This window comes from Syngnathus floridae, chromosome 13 (assembly GCF_059516105.1).
Source record: "Syngnathus floridae isolate MCC-2025c chromosome 13, RoL_Sflo_1.0, whole genome shotgun sequence".
Lineage (NCBI taxonomy): Eukaryota > Metazoa > Chordata > Actinopteri > Syngnathiformes > Syngnathidae > Syngnathus > Syngnathus floridae.
Genome location: NC_142425.1, coordinates 9,137,353 through 9,156,659, shown reverse-complemented (window position 1 = coordinate 9,156,659; position 19,307 = coordinate 9,137,353). Strand labels below are relative to the sequence as shown.

The following is a 19,307-nucleotide window of genomic DNA, read 5'->3' as shown; positions in this document are numbered from 1 at the left end:
TATAAATACATTTGCAATGACAATGTTTATTTCATGTTTTTTATTGGAAAATTATTGAAAACATCATGAGCATCAAAAACATATTCATTGATAGAGTATAACTAGTACTCAAGCTTAAACTGTGTCATAAACTGAGTGTCATAAATACCAAGCGTTGAAATCTCTACATCGTTAGGGCTAAAAATACATGACACTTTACTAAACTGACTTTATAAAATGTCGCTGTACAATAAAAGGTTGGATGAGTGGTGAATTCATAAGCACAGTCTGCGAAGAACACAATTGAGAAGAACGAATAGGGACCAATTGAGAGTAACAAAAATTTATGTAAAAAAACTGAGAATAATGGTTAACTAAAAAAACATAACTTGATTTGTAAAAATTAATATATTATGGAAGGTGTGGCAAAAACAAACTGACATAAACCACTGCAGGATGTCAGATCCATACATGAACACTGAAATTTCTTAGAAACGCACCCTAACTCTAATTTAGCAAAAAAAAATGCAACATTCCAACTGATTATTTTGTGTGAAAATATATTACAAGAGGTCTTTTTACTTCTCTATTATGGATTTTGTGCAAAAAATATCTACCAAGTATATCTTAGTCGCAAACCCAGGTCAGAAACTAATGTACAAGGAATTCAACATCAGTAACTTCCATGCAAATGGAAACAAAGGCATCCATACAACAACAAAACAATGAAAGCATGATGTCAAATATTTAACAGATACAAAAATATGAATAAATTAATTTTTTTCTACATCTTTACTACCCTCCTACCCATCACCCCGTCTTCCTTGCTCATAAAAAGGAAAGCTGGCAAATGTAGGGGGGGGCTTTCTGGTTGACGTGAAGCTCTTAAGTAGGGGGTGGAGAACTTTTATGTCATGTTATATAAAATCTTTTGAACAAACGTTAGTGATGGTATATTAAGAGCACATGTGGGTGAAATGTTTGGGAGCTTCTTATGATGATTCTGCTATTAGTTTTTACAATTGCAAGGTGAGAGAAGACAGGTGGCCCACCCCTACTTGAAATCCGATCCAAATCCCACGCCCTGACCCAACCAGATGACGACAGTAGTGGTAATTGATTAACAGTAAATTAAAACTGTGATAGTAGTGAACTGGGAAATTAAAAATTCACTTAGATCTTGACGAACAACGATCTGGTTACCGACTTTCTGAGACTATGTTGTGATAATGTACCAGCTGCACGCACACAGTGAGTCATACGCACACACAAACACACACATACACACAGTCTTCCTCATAGCAGGCTTGCAAGACTGGTAGTGGGACCGTTCTGGGCTTGTATCTGGACAGGAGGAGGGCCATCAGTCCACTATAAAGCAAAAAAAGAAAAAAAATAGTTCATGGGTAAATTTTTTGAAAGCATCCATGTATCTGCTAGAACAGCTTGGAAGTCAATTTGTTTTTATTCCCATAGGGAATCCTACCATCCAAAAAAAATCATGTAAAGTATTTAGCATTCCTATTATAACAATAAGTATTAAGAGAACTTAAGCACTGTATAATCAAACTAAAATAAAATGCTACTCGCTTTTTTAAGACGATGGTTGAAGACAAAATTGTTTGATTTTGACTTTCTAATAAAAGAGCATTGGGGAGAGATGGAAAGTCCTTCACGTACGCTGATAAGGTTGTGCTCGGGGAGGCTGCAGGCGGCGATGTGGTCCTGCAGCAGCTGCTGGGAGAAGTTCTGGTGCATCTGAGCTGCTTCGTGGGCATCCATGGTGTTCCCAAGTGCCTTGTTCAAATCTGCAAGTGAAAGATGTGGTCAAAAAATGATTACGTCATGCAAAGGAAAAAAAAAACTGAAATGAACACAAGTAGTACCTTTCAACAACGCCGAGGACCAAAGCTGCACGGACATGTCAGGAATCTTGCTGGCCAGCTGCATGGCCGGTACCACCATGTTGTTGCTTTCCTGCATGAAACAAAGCAGAATGGAAAAACAATCAGCCGCAGTTGAACTTTTCAATCGTTTGAATTAATTTCATTAATAGATTGAAATGAACTTTGCAATAGATGAGGAGAAAGAAAGGTGAATGAAACTCATGTGTCACCTGCCCAACTAGACATTGCTAGTAACCTTGACAACCCAACAGACGCATTCGGCTCAATAATTCTGTCTTACTCTGTGGTTGCCCAGCACATAGAAGATGTGGCCCAGCAGAACCAGCGAGCAAGCAGTCAGTCTGTTCAAGTCCTCGGCGTTAGACATCTTCAAGGTTTCCCTCAAGAAGCGTCTGGAAAGAGAAGAAGAAGAAGAATATGAACGCGTCAAGGGCTTGACTTTGTGGAAGAAAAAAAATCAATCAATCAATAAGTCCTCCTACTTGGCTTCATTGTAGCGGCCTTGGAAGAAGGACAGCAGTCCCCGGATGTAGAAAGCAGCGGCGCGGAGGCAGTGTGAGCTAACCATAGACCAAGATATTATTACCACCACTTGTACTTAACAACATAAAAGTCTCTTTAGCTGCTAGATATTACACACACATTTTGTTTCATAGCCTGATCAAGATGTCTTAAATAGAATATCAAAACCTTAAACAAATTCCACGTCATCTTACCTTACTGGGAAGTTGTGGTCTGGATTTATCCTCTCCAGGAGGCTGTACAACTGGAGGAGAGAGTGGTCATGCATTATATTATTACCATATTAACGTAACTATATTGCAAGGTTTCTTCTATTTGCCAAGATAACCTGAAATTTGGATTGTCATAAATCGTTTATAGCGCCCTCTGGTGGGCGAATTGTGCTACTGACGAACATGGGCCTAGTCATTCAAAAGAATTGAAGCGCAGGATTTAAATGTGCAAAGTTCATTTCAGAAGATTCATCCATTCATTGTCTGCTGGAGCTTATCTTAGCCAATTTTGGATGAAAAGTACAGATGAACTTTGACCTGTCAGGCCATTTAATATTTTTCTTTTCCACACTGCATTTCACTGTCATACCTCTTGGTGTCTGTTGCCTTCCCGAATATAAACGCTGGCCAAATTGGTGACGATATAAGTCCACAGCTCCTGGTGTGTGGTGAGCTGCAACACAGGAGTGCCACATTTCACTCAGCGGGAGTGACACTCCACCCGGCAGCCAAGAAATGATCCAAACGCATAAAGCAAAAAAAAAAGGGCTGTGCCTACCCGCAAGGCCGTGGTAAACTGTGCCTCTGCATTATCCATGCAGTTCACCGAGATACAGTAGAGGCCCTGACAGAAGCAGAAAAATCAATTGACTCTTATTTTTTTTTTTTAGAAGTAAAACCTACACCATCAAAAAATGGCTTGAAAATACTCACTAATAAAGTGTGGAGCTGGGCAGCGTGGTTGGTGAATAACCGAGGAGACTGTTGGCAAAGCTGACACACTTGCGAGATCTGGAAGGAGAAAAACCGCGTCGGAGTGTTCATTTGGCAAAAATGAAGCGGAATATGCAGGGCAGAGGTCGCACATACCTCCTGTAGCGCCGTGGCCTTGTGGCCAGTGACGAGCCTGCACATGATGATATGCTCCAGTAGAATGACTTGAAAGGTAGAAAGGATGGGGCTGCAGTCTAACACTATCAAGAGAAATAAAGAATGTCGTGAGGAGGGAGGCGTTGGTTCCACGACCATTATTTGTCCAAAGCGCAAGAACTCGCTCACTTTTTAATTTCTCTAGTTGCATTAGCGCTTTGTCCGTGTACTTCTGTGCTTTCTCCAGGTAACCCGCCTGCATGGAGTGCATCACCGTCACCTGTCGACGGCGCACAAAATGATTTCAAATGCAGATGACCCCTACATGACTGTTTGTGCTCAACCATCAAGATAACTCCAACGCAATGCTCACCAGGTAAACAAGGACACACATGTGCTCCTTTGGGAGCCAATGAAAGAGGTCGGCGGGGTTGCTGGGAAGAATCTCGTCGTCGTGGAGCGTCGAGATGGTCTGGATGCACTGCTGCAGCTGCTTCAGACACGGCTTCACACTCTTCACCTGAGGGAACGCGGACGTGATTCAATCGCAAATAACGATGCAGTCCGAAAGCTGTATCCAAGATAATAGGGTTGATGCTGACAGTACCTGTCCAGCGTCCAGGTAGTGCGTGACTTGCAGAACCAGGAAGAAGACCCTGAGGGACTCCTTCTGGATAGGGTTTCCCTGCCAGTTCTCTACGATGGTTCCACACAAGGTGAGCAAGGGATGAACCTCGCCCAGCTTCCTCTCCATTAGCAGCAACTGTTGGGCATAATAAGAAAAAATCATTTACGTGACTTCATTCGTCAACAAAAACTTTTCATCATCTTCAACGAGGCCCTCATACTCTTGTAGGAAAGTTCAGAACTGAAAGTTGAACTTACCATGCCTTTACTGAGGAGAAACAACGCCCTTGAAGAGACAAAAGTAAAAGCATCGGGTCAGCATTCCTCACAATCAGTCAAGTCAGTCAATAGTTACATCGCCATAATTAAATGTGGCAGTGCCAATACACATTTCAGAAAAATCAATATGAGCTCAAGAAAGATAAAAGGCTTATATATCGAAAAGGTTAAGACTTTCACACTGCAAGCATTTGTTAGATTAAAAAGCTTTCTGCCCACGTGTTTCAATGCCTTAAAAACCAAATAAGAAAATAAATTCTAAGAACTTGGAAAATGTGAGCTGAGACATACCTGGTGTATTCCGATCCCACCACGCGGGCGTACTCGGCTCCGACACCCAGCAGGTCACACGCTGACACCAAGTCCTTCTCCAGTGTATGAAGTTGCTGTGGAATAAGAAAATTCCTGTTGTGATAGTTTGCAATTTTAATCTTCGCTGCTCCGTATAAGCTAAGACACTGAATTGTGCGAGATGAGATCCACTCGGCAAATGTGAATGCAAAGCTAACTCTTAAGGTGTACGCTATTTTGACCAAAACAGCTTCATACACTTCTTTCAGAACATGACACGTACCGCCAGCTGGAACAACAACCTGCAGTGCCAATATGGTGTTTGTTGAGAAATCTGGATGGCCTTGCGCAGAAGAGGTTTTGCAGAGTCCACCAAATTCTGAAAATACACCACCAGTTACAACAGATATGAATAAATCCAAAGCTTATTATGAGTAACTAAGAGCCTGTGTGCAAAAGCACTGCTAAATCCCCAAGTACCCGAACGTCCTCAATATTACCTGTTGGCAGAAGAGTTCTGATAAGATGCTTGCAGCCTCAAACTTGACATCTTCGAACTGAGGAACTTGCTGGGAAATGTACCACTGCAATAGAAGGTATATAAACGTTATTAAGAGTCCAAAGTCACATCTTTGTCGTTCTCTGTAATATTAGCCCATTTAGAAAACCATTCAGCAGCTAATTTTGTACAGCATTGAAAAGAATGAAAGCGCCCGATGAGGACGAACGTGTCATTATGTAGTGAAGCAAATGAAACACTCGTTAAAATGGCGATATGCGACGAATTGACAAATGTAAACTAAGCGTTTAGGGAAGTCTTGGGTGTTTTCGTTGTTTCCCAAAGTATGGCCTACACCCGCCCGCTCCAGCGCGGCATCCGCGCTCTTTCCTAGCTCGTTAAGCCCGCTCACCGCTTTCTCCAGGTGGCTACGCGCCAGATCGCTGTTCTTGGTGTGGTGGTAGAGGACCGAGCCCAGCTGAAGATGCGTGCGGGCCTCTATCCTCTGTGGCGGCTTGAACTGGAACACAGCCTGGAGACAATGCACGCAAAGGCGGATTTTGGGCGGACTGGAGGTTCGGAAATGCTCCGCGAAGCCGAGGAGGGCGAGGTACCAGCGCTCCGGGGCTTCTACGTTTGACGCCATTTTCCCTGACAACAACAAGTTTTTCAGCGCTCACAGGCCAGGCTGCTGGGTTGCCAGGTGCTGACTTTAAAAGCCCTCTGTCCCAGCCAATTTGTCAGCCTTTAACATTTGTGTGATTTATGTTAATACTGCCAAAATGTAGTCATTAAAGTTTAGTTGTCTCATGAATTCACTATATAAACAACGGCAAACTCTCTTATTTAAGTGTTGTTGATGCTCAAAAATGATGTCTCTATATCACAAAGCCTGGTATTTGAACAAGGGTGTGTAGACTTTTTACAGGAATTCCACTGTATATCTTTATTATATTTTATAATAGGCAACACTGTGGGTCTACTGATGATCACATTTGGTTAAGGTTCTGGGTTCGAATGTCTGCCCTTTCTGTGTGTGGGAGTTGTCTCTATGTTTACAACACACACGCTCCACAGGAAGAATTAAAACAGAATTTCAGTCAGAATTCCTTTGCCACCCTCTTGGTAAATGAATAAATAAAACCAGGAAAAAAACAATATTGAAACGTGATTACATTCAAATACATGTATGGTGCAGAATCTTACATTTTCGTTTCGGCCTGTTAAAATATCTGGTGACAAGTTTTCCCTTGCAAAACGTCGAACATTTAAAGGACAAACGAAGGGAGAAACTGGCAACCCAAGATCACGAAAAGCGTCGCGAGACTTCTCCTGCGACCCACTTTGCTTATGGGTGTTGTAGTCCAAAACAGTGGGCAGTTTCGTCCCACTTTCTCGAGAAGGCGGATTGTGTTAGTCAAAACCAAATAATCTGGTGTGCAGCAGCAAACGCTCAAGGCAGATTCGTTTCCTCGCTTGGATCGAACTATAAATAGGAGCTGATCAGTTTCCCGATCATTTCCCCGAAGAGAGGAGGGTGGAAATTGCAAATCAACACGAAAAGGCTTTGGACTTGAGTTGTGCGTGGAGAGGACCCCCCCCCCCCCCCTGCGCAGTGAAAACAAGACGTTCATGCAGGACTGTTGACATAACACGTCGAAAGCCTCTTAAGGTATGGTACAAAATGTAGCGTTTAATCAAAATTCTTGATTTATCGTGTTGCTAGGTTTTATTTCAGAGGTGTGGTCGAAATGACATATTTATTGTATGTCATTAGGAACATACTAACGCCCTTGTTTACGTCCCAAATTGAATACAAGATTGCATTGGCATGCGCAGAGCGACTGATGATGAATAAAAAAGGAAACAAAAAAGGGAAGAAGCATTGCTGCATGATATTCCTTAGCAGTGCATATTTTGCAGAGATCGATTTGCTCTGGTTCCGAATCATGTGTGTGGGTCATCATCACCAGTGAGGGACACTCATGGTCCACCGCGTGCACGACCACCAAAACCGCATGCCAGTCGCCCAGGCCACAGTTCTGACCCTACCTCCTTCCAGCAAAACAAAGGTGAGTTAAAAAAAAAATCCACGTTCTTGTGTTACATAAGGGATTCAAGATTGCCTATTTGTAGTCTACAATATTAAAGACCCCCCCCCCCGCACACACTAAATTAATCGCCCGTGTACGTGCGTCATACTAGTAAATTTGTGAAAGCATTTGATCCAACCCAACGTGCAATTTAAAAAAAAAACGCATTTAATCCACAACTGCTCACAAAACACAATGAACATATTATTTCCTTAAAGACAGATTAAACGCAACTGGTGGGAGTTTTAAATGAATACAACATGTGCCCCCCCCCCCCTGCTCAGCTCAGAGTTGTTATTGCGACACTGCCTGTGAGAGCATACCACAGTCAGTCGGCTTGCCTCTTCTGGCGTTAGTGGCTGGCTGTAAATAGCAAGAAGGTATATCCGGTCTAAAACTAGGTCAGATTCTCCCCTATAGAAAGCAGTTTGAGGCTATTGATCCGTTCCAGTAAAACTGACACCGAACTTTTATTAACAGTCCACGTGATGTTTTTACGTGACATTTGAACATGCATTCCTGTTAAGAGTAAAAAAAGGTTGCACTCTGGCCTGATTCCCTCTCACATTCCATAAAGATGCATGATATTTTTGTTAAAAATTCAAAATTGTCAAGAGATAGAAATTTAAAAATAACTTTTGGCCTCGATAAGAGTTGTGAAATGGCTCTGTGGTTGTTGTGGGGCCACGCTTATCACTTATGAGTGGCTGTTTATTGGGCTCAGCTGTCCTTGAGGTGTGGAAAAGGAGGCACGTGCAAGCATGTGCACGCTTGTATGACGTTTAACCTCCAAAGTTGAACACAATCAGTTGTGTGTGTGTGGTGGGGTCAATAAACAAGAAGCCTCTTGATTCAAATTGCTATGATCACATAATCACAAACATAAAGAAACATCATGTGATGTATTGTCACAGTGTGTTCAAAACAAGGACAGTGATGCCACATAGTGAAACCTAAATAAAACTCCAAAGGATGCTTGACACAGAAGCAGTGTGTCAATTATTGTTAGCATTTACTTGGTGAAATCAGTTCAGATTTGTAAATGATAGTTTATTGTTTATATTCAACTGAGCTGTCCGACCTTTTGCCGATGTCACAGTTTTTGCCCTGGAACTGTCTTGCGTTGTCATCACAAAAAAAAAGCACATAAAAAGTTACATCCATGATAATAGTTTACACTTGTGGCAGTTTTTTTTTTTTGAAAATGTAGTTTGAAGAACAAATTATCTCTCTGGTGACATTTGCTTTTGACAATAAATGTGTTTTAGTGAAGCGCTATCTCGGTTTGATAAAGCGATGGGTCATATTGTCTTGTTATGGTCGGCGATAAGCAAAAATGTCATTGCTGGTTGGGTTGAAAACATTTATTTCAAATTGGATTTGTAATATTCTTGATAAATATGTAATTGATGCATCCTTACCAACAGGACTTGAGGCCAACCTTGATGGCGTTGGATTCCCTTCTGTGCGGGGCGTTCGCCGGGGCCGTCGCCAAAACCGCCATCGCGCCCCTGGATCGCACCAAGATCATCTTTCAAGGTAAGGGGTCAGAAAAAGAACATTCCTGAGATAATGGTGTCAAGGTTTTGCACATAAATTATTTATTGACATCGTGTTTTCTTCGCTCGCTACAGAATGTCTGATGTAACTGTTAACTACCTGCTAATCCTCTTAGTAGATGTTTAGCCTACATGGGGAAAGTTGGTTGTTCTAATCATGTTGTTTTTCCATTCCTTAGTGTCCTCAAAAAGATTTTCAGCTAAGGTGAGTTTAAATCCCAAAAAAATCTCCACTGGGTTATATGTTTTCTTTTATTAAGCATTATATTGAAAATCATAATAAAAAAGGAAAAAAAATCAGATTAAATGTCAGAAAATTGTATTTACAGCTTTTTTAAAAAAAAAAAAAAAAAAAAACTAAATAAATCACACTTAACAACTAAAGCGAGAGCCCTGAAGCATACTACTACTTTTTCTTTATTGCTACTTTGGAGCCATTCAAAATGACCTATTGAATCTTATTATTGGTTTGAGTGTTATGGTACATTAGGGAACATTTCTTGCGTCCTAACAGGAGGCGTTCAGGCTCATCTACTGCTCGTACATGAAAGATGGGCTGCTCAGCTTGTGGAGGGGGAACTCAGCCACCATGGTGAGGGTCATGCCGTACGCCGCCATCCAGTTCTACTCCCACGAGCAGTACAAAAAGGTGCTGGGGGGCCACTACGGATTTCAGGGAAAGTAAGTGCCACCCGACGATGTTGTATCAAGTTTTCTATTTGTTGCCGTAATACGTCTTTGTTTCAGGGCTCTTCCGCCGTTGCCGCGATTGCTGGCTGGCTCCTTGGCGGGGACCACGGCCGCCATGCTGACGTACCCGCTGGACATGGTGCGGGCCCGCATGGCGGTTACAGCTAAAGAAATGTAAGTGCTCTCTGCGTGTAGATGAGATGAGTTGGGAAAACTAAAAAAAAAAAAAAAATGTTGACAGGTACAGCAACATCATGCACGTTTTTATACGCATTTCCCAAGAAGAAGGCTTTAAGACACTCTACAGGGGCTTCAGTCCCACGATTCTGGGCGTCATCCCCTACGCAGGAATCACATTCTTCACTTATGAGACCCTCAAGAAACTTCATACAGGTACCTGCAGAAATATTTCTACATCGTCATCCCAAAAAGAGCATGGAAGCTAAAGCCCTGTTTATCTAACCACCTTTCCTGTACTTCTAGAAAAAACTAAACGAGCTCAGCCGTCCACTGTGGAGCGCTTGGCTTTTGGTGCTTGCGCCGGCCTGGTCGGACAGTCGGCCTCATATCCGCTAGACGTGGTCCGCCGGCGCATGCAGACGGCCGGGGTCACCGGCTCCACCTGCAACACTATTTTGGGCACCATGCGTGAAATCTTGAGCAACGAAGGTGTCGTGCGTGGATTCTACAAAGGCCTGAGCATGAACTGGCTTAAAGGGCCTGTCGCCGTCGGAATCAGCTTCACCACCTTCGATATCACAAACAACTTGCTTCTCAAAGTGCACCAGATGAGCTTCTCCACACACTAACTCAGCACGGTTTGGACCAATAGGGCTCAAAAACAGACTTTTCATGAGACAATAATGACTATCAAGAACAAATGTGTTCCGTGTTTGCACTACTGTACGTTCTTTCAAGATAATCTGACTTTGCCTTGGTCATCTTGGATTTCAAAACACATGAACATGGTTTGTGACCATACTATGATACTATGGACTGAACAAATCTAATTGTCATTTTCTTGTCAGTATTATGACTGCAACTCAATATGCAATTATTTTTTTCCAAGGTTCTCATCTCATGTATTTTTGATTAACACAAGCAGAAATGAATCTGTATTATGAAAAAATATATCAAATTATACATATTAATAAATGTTTTGGTTTTATAGAGCAGGTTTACGCTAAAATATACGCAAATGAGCTTTAAATGCGGGATTTAAGCGTGCCTTTAATTTTGAGAATCAACAAAATGTGGAAAATGTGGTGGGACATGCTTTCATTGGATAAATTGACAACTAAATATATGTATGGAATATTTTCAAAATGTTATAGCTACACTTCATTTACTATTTCCAATGATGTATATTTTGTGATTTGATGAGCGAATGAATGGCCATTAATCATCAATGCAAGCAATTGCTTTGTTTGTCCACAAGAGGGGGCCGTGTTACAAATTATAATACTGTACAGGCTTTGAAAGTAAAATAAAAATGTGAAAGTTGCACATTCAAACACGTCTTGTTAACATCTGTTTTGACTTAATAGCGAGGATTTTGTCATTAATAATTCATTACAACCATTTAAGGTTCTTTAAAAAAATTAATTAATTTTTTTTCGACTGAACTTGTTTTGGATTGGTGTTACAATTATGCCCAGCAAGTATTTCTCGTACACATATTTACTTCAGGACGTATTCGGCTAGTAATAGCATTAAATGTTTTTTCCAATATAACATTAACTAAATTAAATATAACATAATAATGTTCACCTCTAGGTGGCAGCAGAGAAATACGCCAGCGTGTCGTGGGTGATTGTAGTCACCTAATGGCCTAAACTTGACCTCCTTGCCCCCTGAGTTCCACCCTCAAGGATTTAACTTCTGTTTTAAATCTATCTATCTATCTATCTATCTATCTATCTATCTATCTATCTATCTATCTATCTATCTATCTATCTATCTATCTATCTATCTATCTATCTATCTATAGCAATCTTGTGCATTTCAATTTAAAATGTAAATGCCTCATTCACCCCCTGAAATGAATGAACCAATATCCTCCATTTCATTTTCCCTCTTTTTTCACAGGCACCGAGCAGATGGATGGATGGGTGAAGGGAAGGATCCAGTCCTCCATCGCTCATCCCCCTTGCCTCTGACCTTGACTGTGAATTATGGGATGTCCTGCCAACCGACAGACAGACAGGGCGCATGGGCCTGGTATTGCAACAGCCGAGACAATACCACTGGGTAGATGCTCGTGTGGTCACGGGGCGGGTGATTGAGAGAAAGAGGAGGAGGTAGAGGAGGAGGAGGACAGAAGGAAAGATGCTTCTTGAAGGCGCCGTTGCCATAGGTAACCTGGACCTGTGCCAAGAAGAAGGGGCGCCCGAGCATTTGCATGTATTCAAATGTTGCATGAATAATTCACTTTGGAGACCTGCTCCGTGCATGGCGGACAGTAGCTGTTCACACATACGCAAAAAAGAAAAGAAATGTGACGGCTGGAGAATAAAAGCATGCCAAGACGTGATTGGGATGCACGCAGCATCATATTTCAGATGGTGAGATTTGACTGTCTGGCTCTGAACCACAATGAACGCTGCATAGACGGGCTGCTTTGATTGCAAAAGGTCAAGGAAGGCTCTTCCAGTTTTAACTGGGTTCTCTGGCCTCTTCTCAGATTCCAAAAACATGTTTGTATTCAACCAAAGAAATGAAACCGCCACATTTTTTTGCTACAGTTCAATGGCCATTGTGCTGCTCCTTCTCATATATGCGCCTTGGTCTACAGGGGGCAGTATAATATAAATATTGTATATGGTCATAGTCTCAGATCCTCATTAAGCTGCAGTAATATTAATCATTCCTCGCAGAGGATAAAGAATATGTGTTACTCCAACATTTGCGTTCAAATATACGTTGCTTAAAGGATTGTAATCCCGCAATAGAAGGTCACGTGTATCTCAAGGCAGCACCGTATTAGATGTCATCGCCTCTCAAGTACATAAAATATTCCGAACATTTGAGAAGAAGCTCTCAGTATGATGCAGCCAGGTTTGGAGCGCTACAGCCAGCGTGATAAACATGATTAACGCGCCGGCGAAGGCATCCCGCGACGGCACTGCTGATGTATTGGATGAGAGTGTAAATATTAAAGTATGAGCTTGTGTGTGCGCGCGTGAGTGCGCACATGTCGCACGTGCCAACCAGCTCTGGACGGCGTCCAGTCGCAGTCACTTTGATGGGCGACTCAGGACTGGAGCCACTCTGCACTAGACAGCGTTCATAAATCCGGCCTGCATTCAAACACCTTGAGAGGCATTTTATCCAACATAAACTGTCCTGTAAAGGCCTCTCCTGTAAACCCTACTTTATGGATGGAAAAATATCATATTGGGACTTTAAAACCCTACTTTGAAACCCTAGCCCTTTTTGGAATTCTAATTTGAAACACTAATTTAAAAAATAACTCTTCAAAAGAAACTCTTGCCTTAGTTTAAAATCCTGATCTGAAACCCTAGCTCAAATTTAAAAGCCCTACTTTGAAACCCTAGCTTTGAAACACTAAACCTAGTTTAAAAGCCTACATTGAAGCACTATATCTTGTTTCAAACCCTAATTTGAAACTGAACTTTTTAAAAATATTTTTATTTAATAAAAAAATTGATTAAAATTTAAAAGTTCTACTTTGAAACCCTCACCTTTGTTTAAAACCCCACTTTGAAATCCGATCACTAGTTTCAATCGTTGTTTGGGTTTGAACTGACAGAACTGTCAGAACTAAGAAAAAGGACAATACAAATTCACTTAGCTCGCGAACAAAGAGGTTTCACAAAAATATAAAGAAAGAAAATAGCATAATATTTACCTCATTGGCCACGTTCACAATAAAAAAAAAAATGTCCACAAAATCTTATCAGCAAAATAGACGACTGGTCGTGTTGACATTTTGTGCATCGATTAATTGCGTCCCTTACAACATATACATGTGGAACAAAAACCAAGTTACCCTTTTATCAAAAATGTTTCAACCCACTAGAAAAAAATATGGCTTATTCAACATTTTAACACAAAATAATGTCTTTATTTATTTTTTGTTCTTTTCAACCCAAATAAAACTTTGAAATAAATAAATCAAATCAATGAGAGTTGCCTTTGAAATCTCGCTCTAATTCACAAACCCTTCTTTGAACCTACTTTGAAACCTGACTTGACACATTTTGATGGTCGCATTCATCCTCCATCATCCTTACTACTGTTAATAAATTGTGACCCTACTTTGCAACCCGAGCCCTAATTAGAAGTGCACTAGCTCAATATGTATCCATGCTAAAGTGCTGCGGGGACATTCCGCTCTCTGTGTGCTCTTGTGCAGTCTTGTTAATTTTTACAAGATCCAGCACATATGGCCACTTATTGCTTGGCAGCGCTGTTAAAAGCTGCGGGGTCAGTGCATTACTGAGCTGCTTCCATTAGAGGGAGTGTGCACGCCGGCCCGGACCGCACTCAATCAAACACGCTGCAATGGCTGCACTGCAAAGACTTGAGTCACGTGACTCAGACTCGACAAAAAAAAAATGAGCACGTTCAAACGTGATGAAACGTGCAAGTAGCGCCACCTTCAAGAAGAATAAAGGAAGTAGCGTGGCTAATTTACCATGAAGGCAAAGACAGAATCTGAAATTGGTGGAAACGTGTTGTAGTAAATTGTTTTTCACCACCAGGGTTACAAGAAAGTTGGGATGTGTTCATCTTGCATCCTTCTTTTCCACACTGAAATCATCTCCAGTGGGTGTTTTGGGCTTATTGATGGTTTCCATAACAACGTGACTTGCAAAGATTCATGGTGGTCATTATGAACATGCATGTGTGTTTCCTGCAAGGAAAAGAAAAGCGAAGGTATGGATGGATGGAAGGCCACGGCGTGTTTTGCATGAGAATGGCTCGGGGTCCTGTGAACCTTGTGCTCCCTGCGCGCACATTCAATGGCGGCGCCACGGTCAGCGTGACAAAGTGGGCCCCGGGTTGTCTTAGGCACACACGCCACCCGCCCACGTCCACGGTCAGTCCACTGTGTATACACACTGGGCTAAGGCAACACATTTTATGAGGCGTCTGGGGAGGGCGGCCAAGTTCAGGGTAAGCAAAGGGACGGAGTGGCCGAGGGTGCAATAGCTTTGCTTCAGCAGATTTACTGAATGTTACTGTTCTCTTTACAGTATGCTTCACAATAGTCTTTGTTGGTTGCTAGGAGTTTTGACTCCATCCAATGAAAAATGTTCATTTTCTGTCGCGCTTGCCCAATCTTGGGTCATGTTGGATGAGCTGCTGCGTATCCCAGCAGTCTTTGTGCCGGGTACACTCTGAACCGGGTGCCACCCAATCAGACGCCATAAAAAAACTGATACCCATTCAGTTATTAGAAGGTACATCAAATAACAAAAACGGAAATAAAATGTGAGCACACATTTGTTAATTAAACAAAATGTACATTTCAAAGCAGAAATGCTTTGTAAATCATCAAGTTTGTGTGTTTTACTGCTTTGTGTCCTGCTTGTCCTCCGTCGTTAAAGGCCTTTGTGTTGCTAACTGCCCAGGATGTTAACAACACAAACAAACAATGGAGAGACAATTACACAACAAAGGGCCTTTTCCACCTCTGCTGCTTCCCTAGGAAGAGTTAATAAAGTCACTCACTAAAGCAGTTGCTCAATTAGTTGAGGTCTTTAAAGTTGATAAAAGAAGGGAGGATTTGGTAGAAAGGAAAGAATTAAAAAAGTAAGAGATTTAATTTAATAATTTAATTCTGATCCTGTGTCAATTTTTTTTTTTTTTTGGTCTTTTTCCTTTGAGGTTGAATGTCAGGCGGCGTACGGTTGCCCAGCTCTGCTTTCACTCTCAACACAAGTCACACGCCAACTCCATGTGACATGATCCGTAACTCCATCTATAGGTGTTACGCTATCATTCCCACCATTTAAAGAGCTTTTCCACCTCCTCGATGACCTCGGCTTCGCCTCGCCGGACACCCAAAATGACCTGATGGCCACTGTACTCCCAGTGTGTGTGTGTGCACGCAGAGGTCATTCCAGTATTTTCCAAAGTGTCCATGGAGTGTGAGGGAATCCAGCATGGCCAGTGAGCATGTATATCAGGCCATCTCACGGCTGGCTGGAGGCACCCCGGGTGGCCCGCCGTGGTCGATACTGCACTGGTGACTGGACACGCAGAATGGGATAATCTCCTACTTTCTTTCACACACACATACACACTCAAAGTCCATTGTACTGACACGGTGACAGAGGCCCGCCCGACTCGCCTTCTAGGTCAGCACCAGTCGAGGGGAGGCCGAGGCCTGCGGGGTTTACAGTGAAGATACGGTGTCTCAACAGTATGAAAATATTCCTGAATATTACTATGCTGTCTATATGTGCTACTGCACTATTTGTGTTTCTTTAGGATTACATCGACGCTAGTCTAGTGAGCCTATCTATGGCTTTTGCATTCTGTATTAGCATTGAGCTAGTAAAGATGAATAAAGTCCAGACTTTTGTAAGGTTACAGTATGTAATTGTTTAAAATACAAAAATCTTTGTTTTACATTCTAAAAAGAACACATATTGAGTCAAAAAAGAACCGATGCAACTTTTGGTGTGATTCATTTGACCCCAAAGAGTTCAAATGAAAACCCTAAAAGAAGTACTCACTGATACCAAGCACCGATACTGCTACTTTTAATCTATGAAATTTCATTTGCAACAAAGACAAAAACTTGTGCCCATGACATTTCTTTCTAATCCTTTTGCCTTAAGTATCGGTGACAAGTATCAGCAGCCTCCATGAGTACCCAATACCTTTAAAACAAGGCTGGAATCGGCCCGATACAATACCGGCCTGATATAATACCTGATATCGGTACTCGCCAATCCCTAATTTTGTTAATAAAAAGATTTAAGGTAGCACTCAGGCTTATAAAACAAAAACTATCTATTGCTCGCCACCCCCAATGTGTGTGCGTGCGATTATGAATAAAAGGTTTCATTCAACAGTGGCAGCTTGCTTCACCGCTTCTGCTGATCAGCCACAAAGACGTCTAATTGACACCACAGATTTGGGCCGGCGGCTTGAAACGTTCCCATTCCAAACCTTCAGTCACCGCTCAAGTCATCGCAAACAACGGGCGTAAACGGCACGCCGCTATGAACGACCATAATCGGATCTCTTTATGGGCAGTTGGGATGTTTTCATAAACGTTAAGAGAAAATGCAAAGCATCTCAACAGTTGTACTACCAGCACATTTATGAATACAAAATGTACAACAACAAAGGTGTGGTTTGAAGTCATGCATTTATTGGAAATCCCATCATTCCATTATTCCAAAGAAGTAATCCTAGTTTTTATGATTTAAAAATCTAATTTTATCAAATGAAGAGAGGAAAAATGATCACTGTTTTTCATTTATTCAACAAAAAAAAAAGTTTCTTTTTCTGAGCAAAACAAATGAATTCCATATGTCTCCATATCTTAAAAACAACTTTTCAACTAGGGCAACAAATCAAATTGTAACATTTTAGCAATACATGCTTTTAATTAGACAAAATAATCTGAAAATAACAATAAAAAAATCGGATTAAATGATGATACAGTACTAAAAATACATCATTTTTTTTATCATTTAGTATTCTTAAACATACCTTTTAGAACCTTCTTCAATATAAAGTGGTCACATCCAAAAAGACCAATCATATGATGACATATCAAACTTGTAACATCTAAATGTGGACATATAAAAAAAAAATCATATAAATATAAAGATTGCACTTAGTTGCGTGTGTTCCCGTCCAAGAGTGCAGCTTCACATCGTCATGGCGACAAATGTTGGCTTCATCTGTGGTAGAAAAAAAAAACAAGTTCAAATCAGTGTGTGGTCACTATAGGGGGAAAAAAAGGAAATGCTGCTTATAACAAACAAACAGAGGAAGGGGCCAAGCTTTGACATATGTCCATGTGCGTGTGTGTGTGTATTTGCTTGTGCGTCTATCAGCTGTCTGCATCAATGGCACGTGTGTGTGTGACCCCCACCCCCTCCACTCTCCCAACCGGCACTGGTAGACAGTGAGGGGTCAGGGGTCAAGATAGAGTCTGTCTGGGTTTACTGGCTGACCCTAACGCCTGCAGCATCAAAACACACGCACATAGACATGTGAGGGGGGGTGGCGTGTTTTGCCCCTTTACCAGACTAATATCACCTTTGGGATTAGGTTCCAGACAGAAATACACTGACCCCCCCCACCCGCCCTAAACACAAACACACGTTGTATGTGCTTGGTCATAAAACCGTCCGACATGATGCTGACTCTTTAAGTAGCATCTAATGATAGTTAAGAGGAATATTGGCTTCGTCATGGTGAGAAAGAACGTTATCTTTTTATGCTTACATACACTCGTACTTGGTTGGGCAAGTAATTTTGCAAAGGGGTCACATGAAAAACTGCCAAGCTAGCATGCTAACCTCCCAAAACCAAGCTGCGGAAGATGCTTTTGGATGGAAAGTCAAATCCAACAAATCTGAGACGACTGAATCCCAGCTCAGAAATAAGAGGTCAAACACCAGAGGATCAGAACACAGAGAGGAGGGGTGGAGGACTTCGTCAAATAAGCCTGAGTGTTAAACCTGATAATCCGCCTGCATTATTACAACATCTGTGAGGTCTACTGCGGCTCTGATGGTGATTAGCGAGACAGATGTAAACAATATCCAGGCTGAATAGGAGGAGGAGAGAAGCGGGATGACTGGAGACGGAGAGCTAAAGTGGGGAATATAAAAGAGGCCCGAGCTAAAGATTTAGAGGTAAAAAGTGAGGCGACGCCGGCGAGGAAATGGGCGTGATGTGCAGGATTTGAGAAGAGGAGATCTTTTGGGGGTGCAGCCCGAGAAGGAAGGGGGGTTTAGGAGCAGCAGATTGGGAGACGGGACACAAGGGAGAGGTTGGTTAGCAGGCTGTAATTTATGCAGAGTGAGGCTGACGAGTGGAAGGCGTCTGGTGGGACCCCCTCAATGGGTCTGAGGAGTCAGGGGCGCAGCTTTTTCTTTTGAGGGGGGGTCTCAACAGGCTATGCTAGCAAATTAATGTCCTATTGAGGTACGGGTACAGGGCATGGGGAGTTTTTTTCTATGGTCGAATGCGCTTGATGCAGTCAGACACTTTAATAGCCTTAACACAACACATCCAGCGAGCATGCGGACAAACAGCGTATGTGACACAAATGACACCGTATGTGATTTAAGGTGCGGCATGGTGTGGAAAAGACACAAGAAGGTTGAAAATGAAAAGCGTGACCCCGGTGTGGCACGTAAAAGTGAAAAATAACGCCACTGTCAGTAACTTAAAGGTGGTGTCGGCATATGATACAAGTTAAGTGTCGCTTTGGAAGGCTAAGTGGTAAGAAAATGCGTTGAGAAAGGCTTTGTTTTGGTTATTTGTTCTGTGACAAATGTTTTGGAGAGAAAAAAAAACCACAAAATTCACCTTCAGACATTTTCTTGCAAAATAACAATTTGACAGGTAGACGGGCCGAACATTCGCTCTCACCATTACCGCACAACTGATGGAACATGCACATTACATACAGCAGATATCCTGCTTCAAAACAATATCTGCGTGTGTGTTTGTGTGTGTCCCGAACAGGAAGAGTCTCAGCATGACAGTCGAATGAATAACAATGAACTTGCACATCGAGATTCAAATTTACAACAGGATAGATGAACTGAAAA

The 19,307-nt window shown here is 41.9% G+C and overlaps 2 protein-coding genes and 2 long non-coding RNA genes across 4 annotated transcripts in view; 1 reads left to right on the top strand and 3 right to left on the bottom strand.

Annotated features, from left to right (window-relative positions):
• Positions 1 to 25: 25 nt before the first annotated feature.
• mau2 (MAU2 sister chromatid cohesion factor) lies at positions 26 to 5,914 on the bottom strand. The gene is made up of 18 exons (XM_088394372.1): positions 5,599 to 5,914; positions 5,188 to 5,271; positions 4,971 to 5,066; positions 4,688 to 4,782; positions 4,376 to 4,403; positions 4,098 to 4,253; positions 3,864 to 4,010; positions 3,680 to 3,770; positions 3,491 to 3,594; positions 3,335 to 3,412; positions 3,180 to 3,245; positions 2,991 to 3,074; positions 2,603 to 2,652; positions 2,369 to 2,446; positions 2,167 to 2,278; positions 1,866 to 1,956; positions 1,660 to 1,787; positions 26 to 1,350 (listed from the first exon to the last, which is right to left on the bottom strand). Exons 1-18 carry the CDS (start codon positions 5,830 to 5,832, stop codon positions 1,276 to 1,278), a joined length of 1,797 nt encoding a protein of 598 aa, XP_088250498.1. The 5' UTR covers positions 5,833 to 5,914; the 3' UTR covers positions 26 to 1,275.
• A 634-nt stretch (positions 5,915 to 6,548) lies between these two features.
• Positions 6,549 to 11,042, top strand: LOC148388541 (mitochondrial coenzyme A transporter SLC25A42-like). The gene is made up of 8 exons (XM_088394373.1): positions 6,549 to 6,858; positions 7,110 to 7,258; positions 8,707 to 8,818; positions 9,018 to 9,043; positions 9,353 to 9,519; positions 9,586 to 9,702; positions 9,770 to 9,921; positions 10,012 to 11,042. The coding sequence occupies exons 2-8, from the start codon at positions 7,172 to 7,174 to the stop codon at positions 10,335 to 10,337; spliced, it is 987 nt and encodes a 328-aa protein (XP_088250499.1). The 5' UTR covers positions 6,549 to 6,858; positions 7,110 to 7,171; the 3' UTR covers positions 10,338 to 11,042.
• Positions 11,043 to 11,154: 112 nt separating this feature from the next.
• Positions 11,155 to 13,471, bottom strand: LOC148388540 (uncharacterized). Its single transcript, XR_015862172.1, has 2 exons — positions 13,400 to 13,471; positions 11,155 to 11,895 (listed from the first exon to the last, which is right to left on the bottom strand). It is a non-coding gene; the product is annotated as an uncharacterized LOC148388540 (long non-coding RNA).
• Positions 13,472 to 16,860: 3,389 nt separating this feature from the next.
• LOC148388539 (uncharacterized) overlaps positions 16,861 to 19,307 on the bottom strand; it is a 30,978-nt gene continuing 28,531 nt past the window's right edge. The window contains exon 7 of the long non-coding RNA XR_015862024.1: positions 16,861 to 17,420. This is a non-coding gene — a long non-coding RNA (uncharacterized LOC148388539). The remainder of the gene's footprint in view (positions 17,421 to 19,307) is intronic.

Coding starts and splice junctions, on each gene's coding strand:
- LOC148388541 (XM_088394373.1), top strand. CDS start 7,172: ATGGTCCACCGCGTGCACGACCACCAAAACCGCATGCCAGTCGCCCAG. Junction 8,819..9,017: donor CACCAAGATCATCTTTCAAG/GTAAGGGGTCAG, acceptor TCCATTCCTTAG/TGTCCTCAAAAAGATTTTCA. Junction 9,520..9,585: donor CACTACGGATTTCAGGGAAA/GTAAGTGCCACC, acceptor TCTTTGTTTCAG/GGCTCTTCCGCCGTTGCCGC.
- mau2 (XM_088394372.1), bottom strand. CDS start 5,832: ATGGCGTCAAACGTAGAAGCCCCGGAGCGCTGGTACCTCGCCCTCCTC. Junction 2,447..2,602: donor GACCACAACTTCCCAGTAAG/GTAAGATGACGT, acceptor GTCTATGGTTAG/CTCACACTGCCTCCGCGCCG. Junction 1,788..1,865: donor GTCCTCGGCGTTGTTGAAAG/GTACTACTTGTG, acceptor TTTCACTTGCAG/ATTTGAACAAGGCACTTGGG.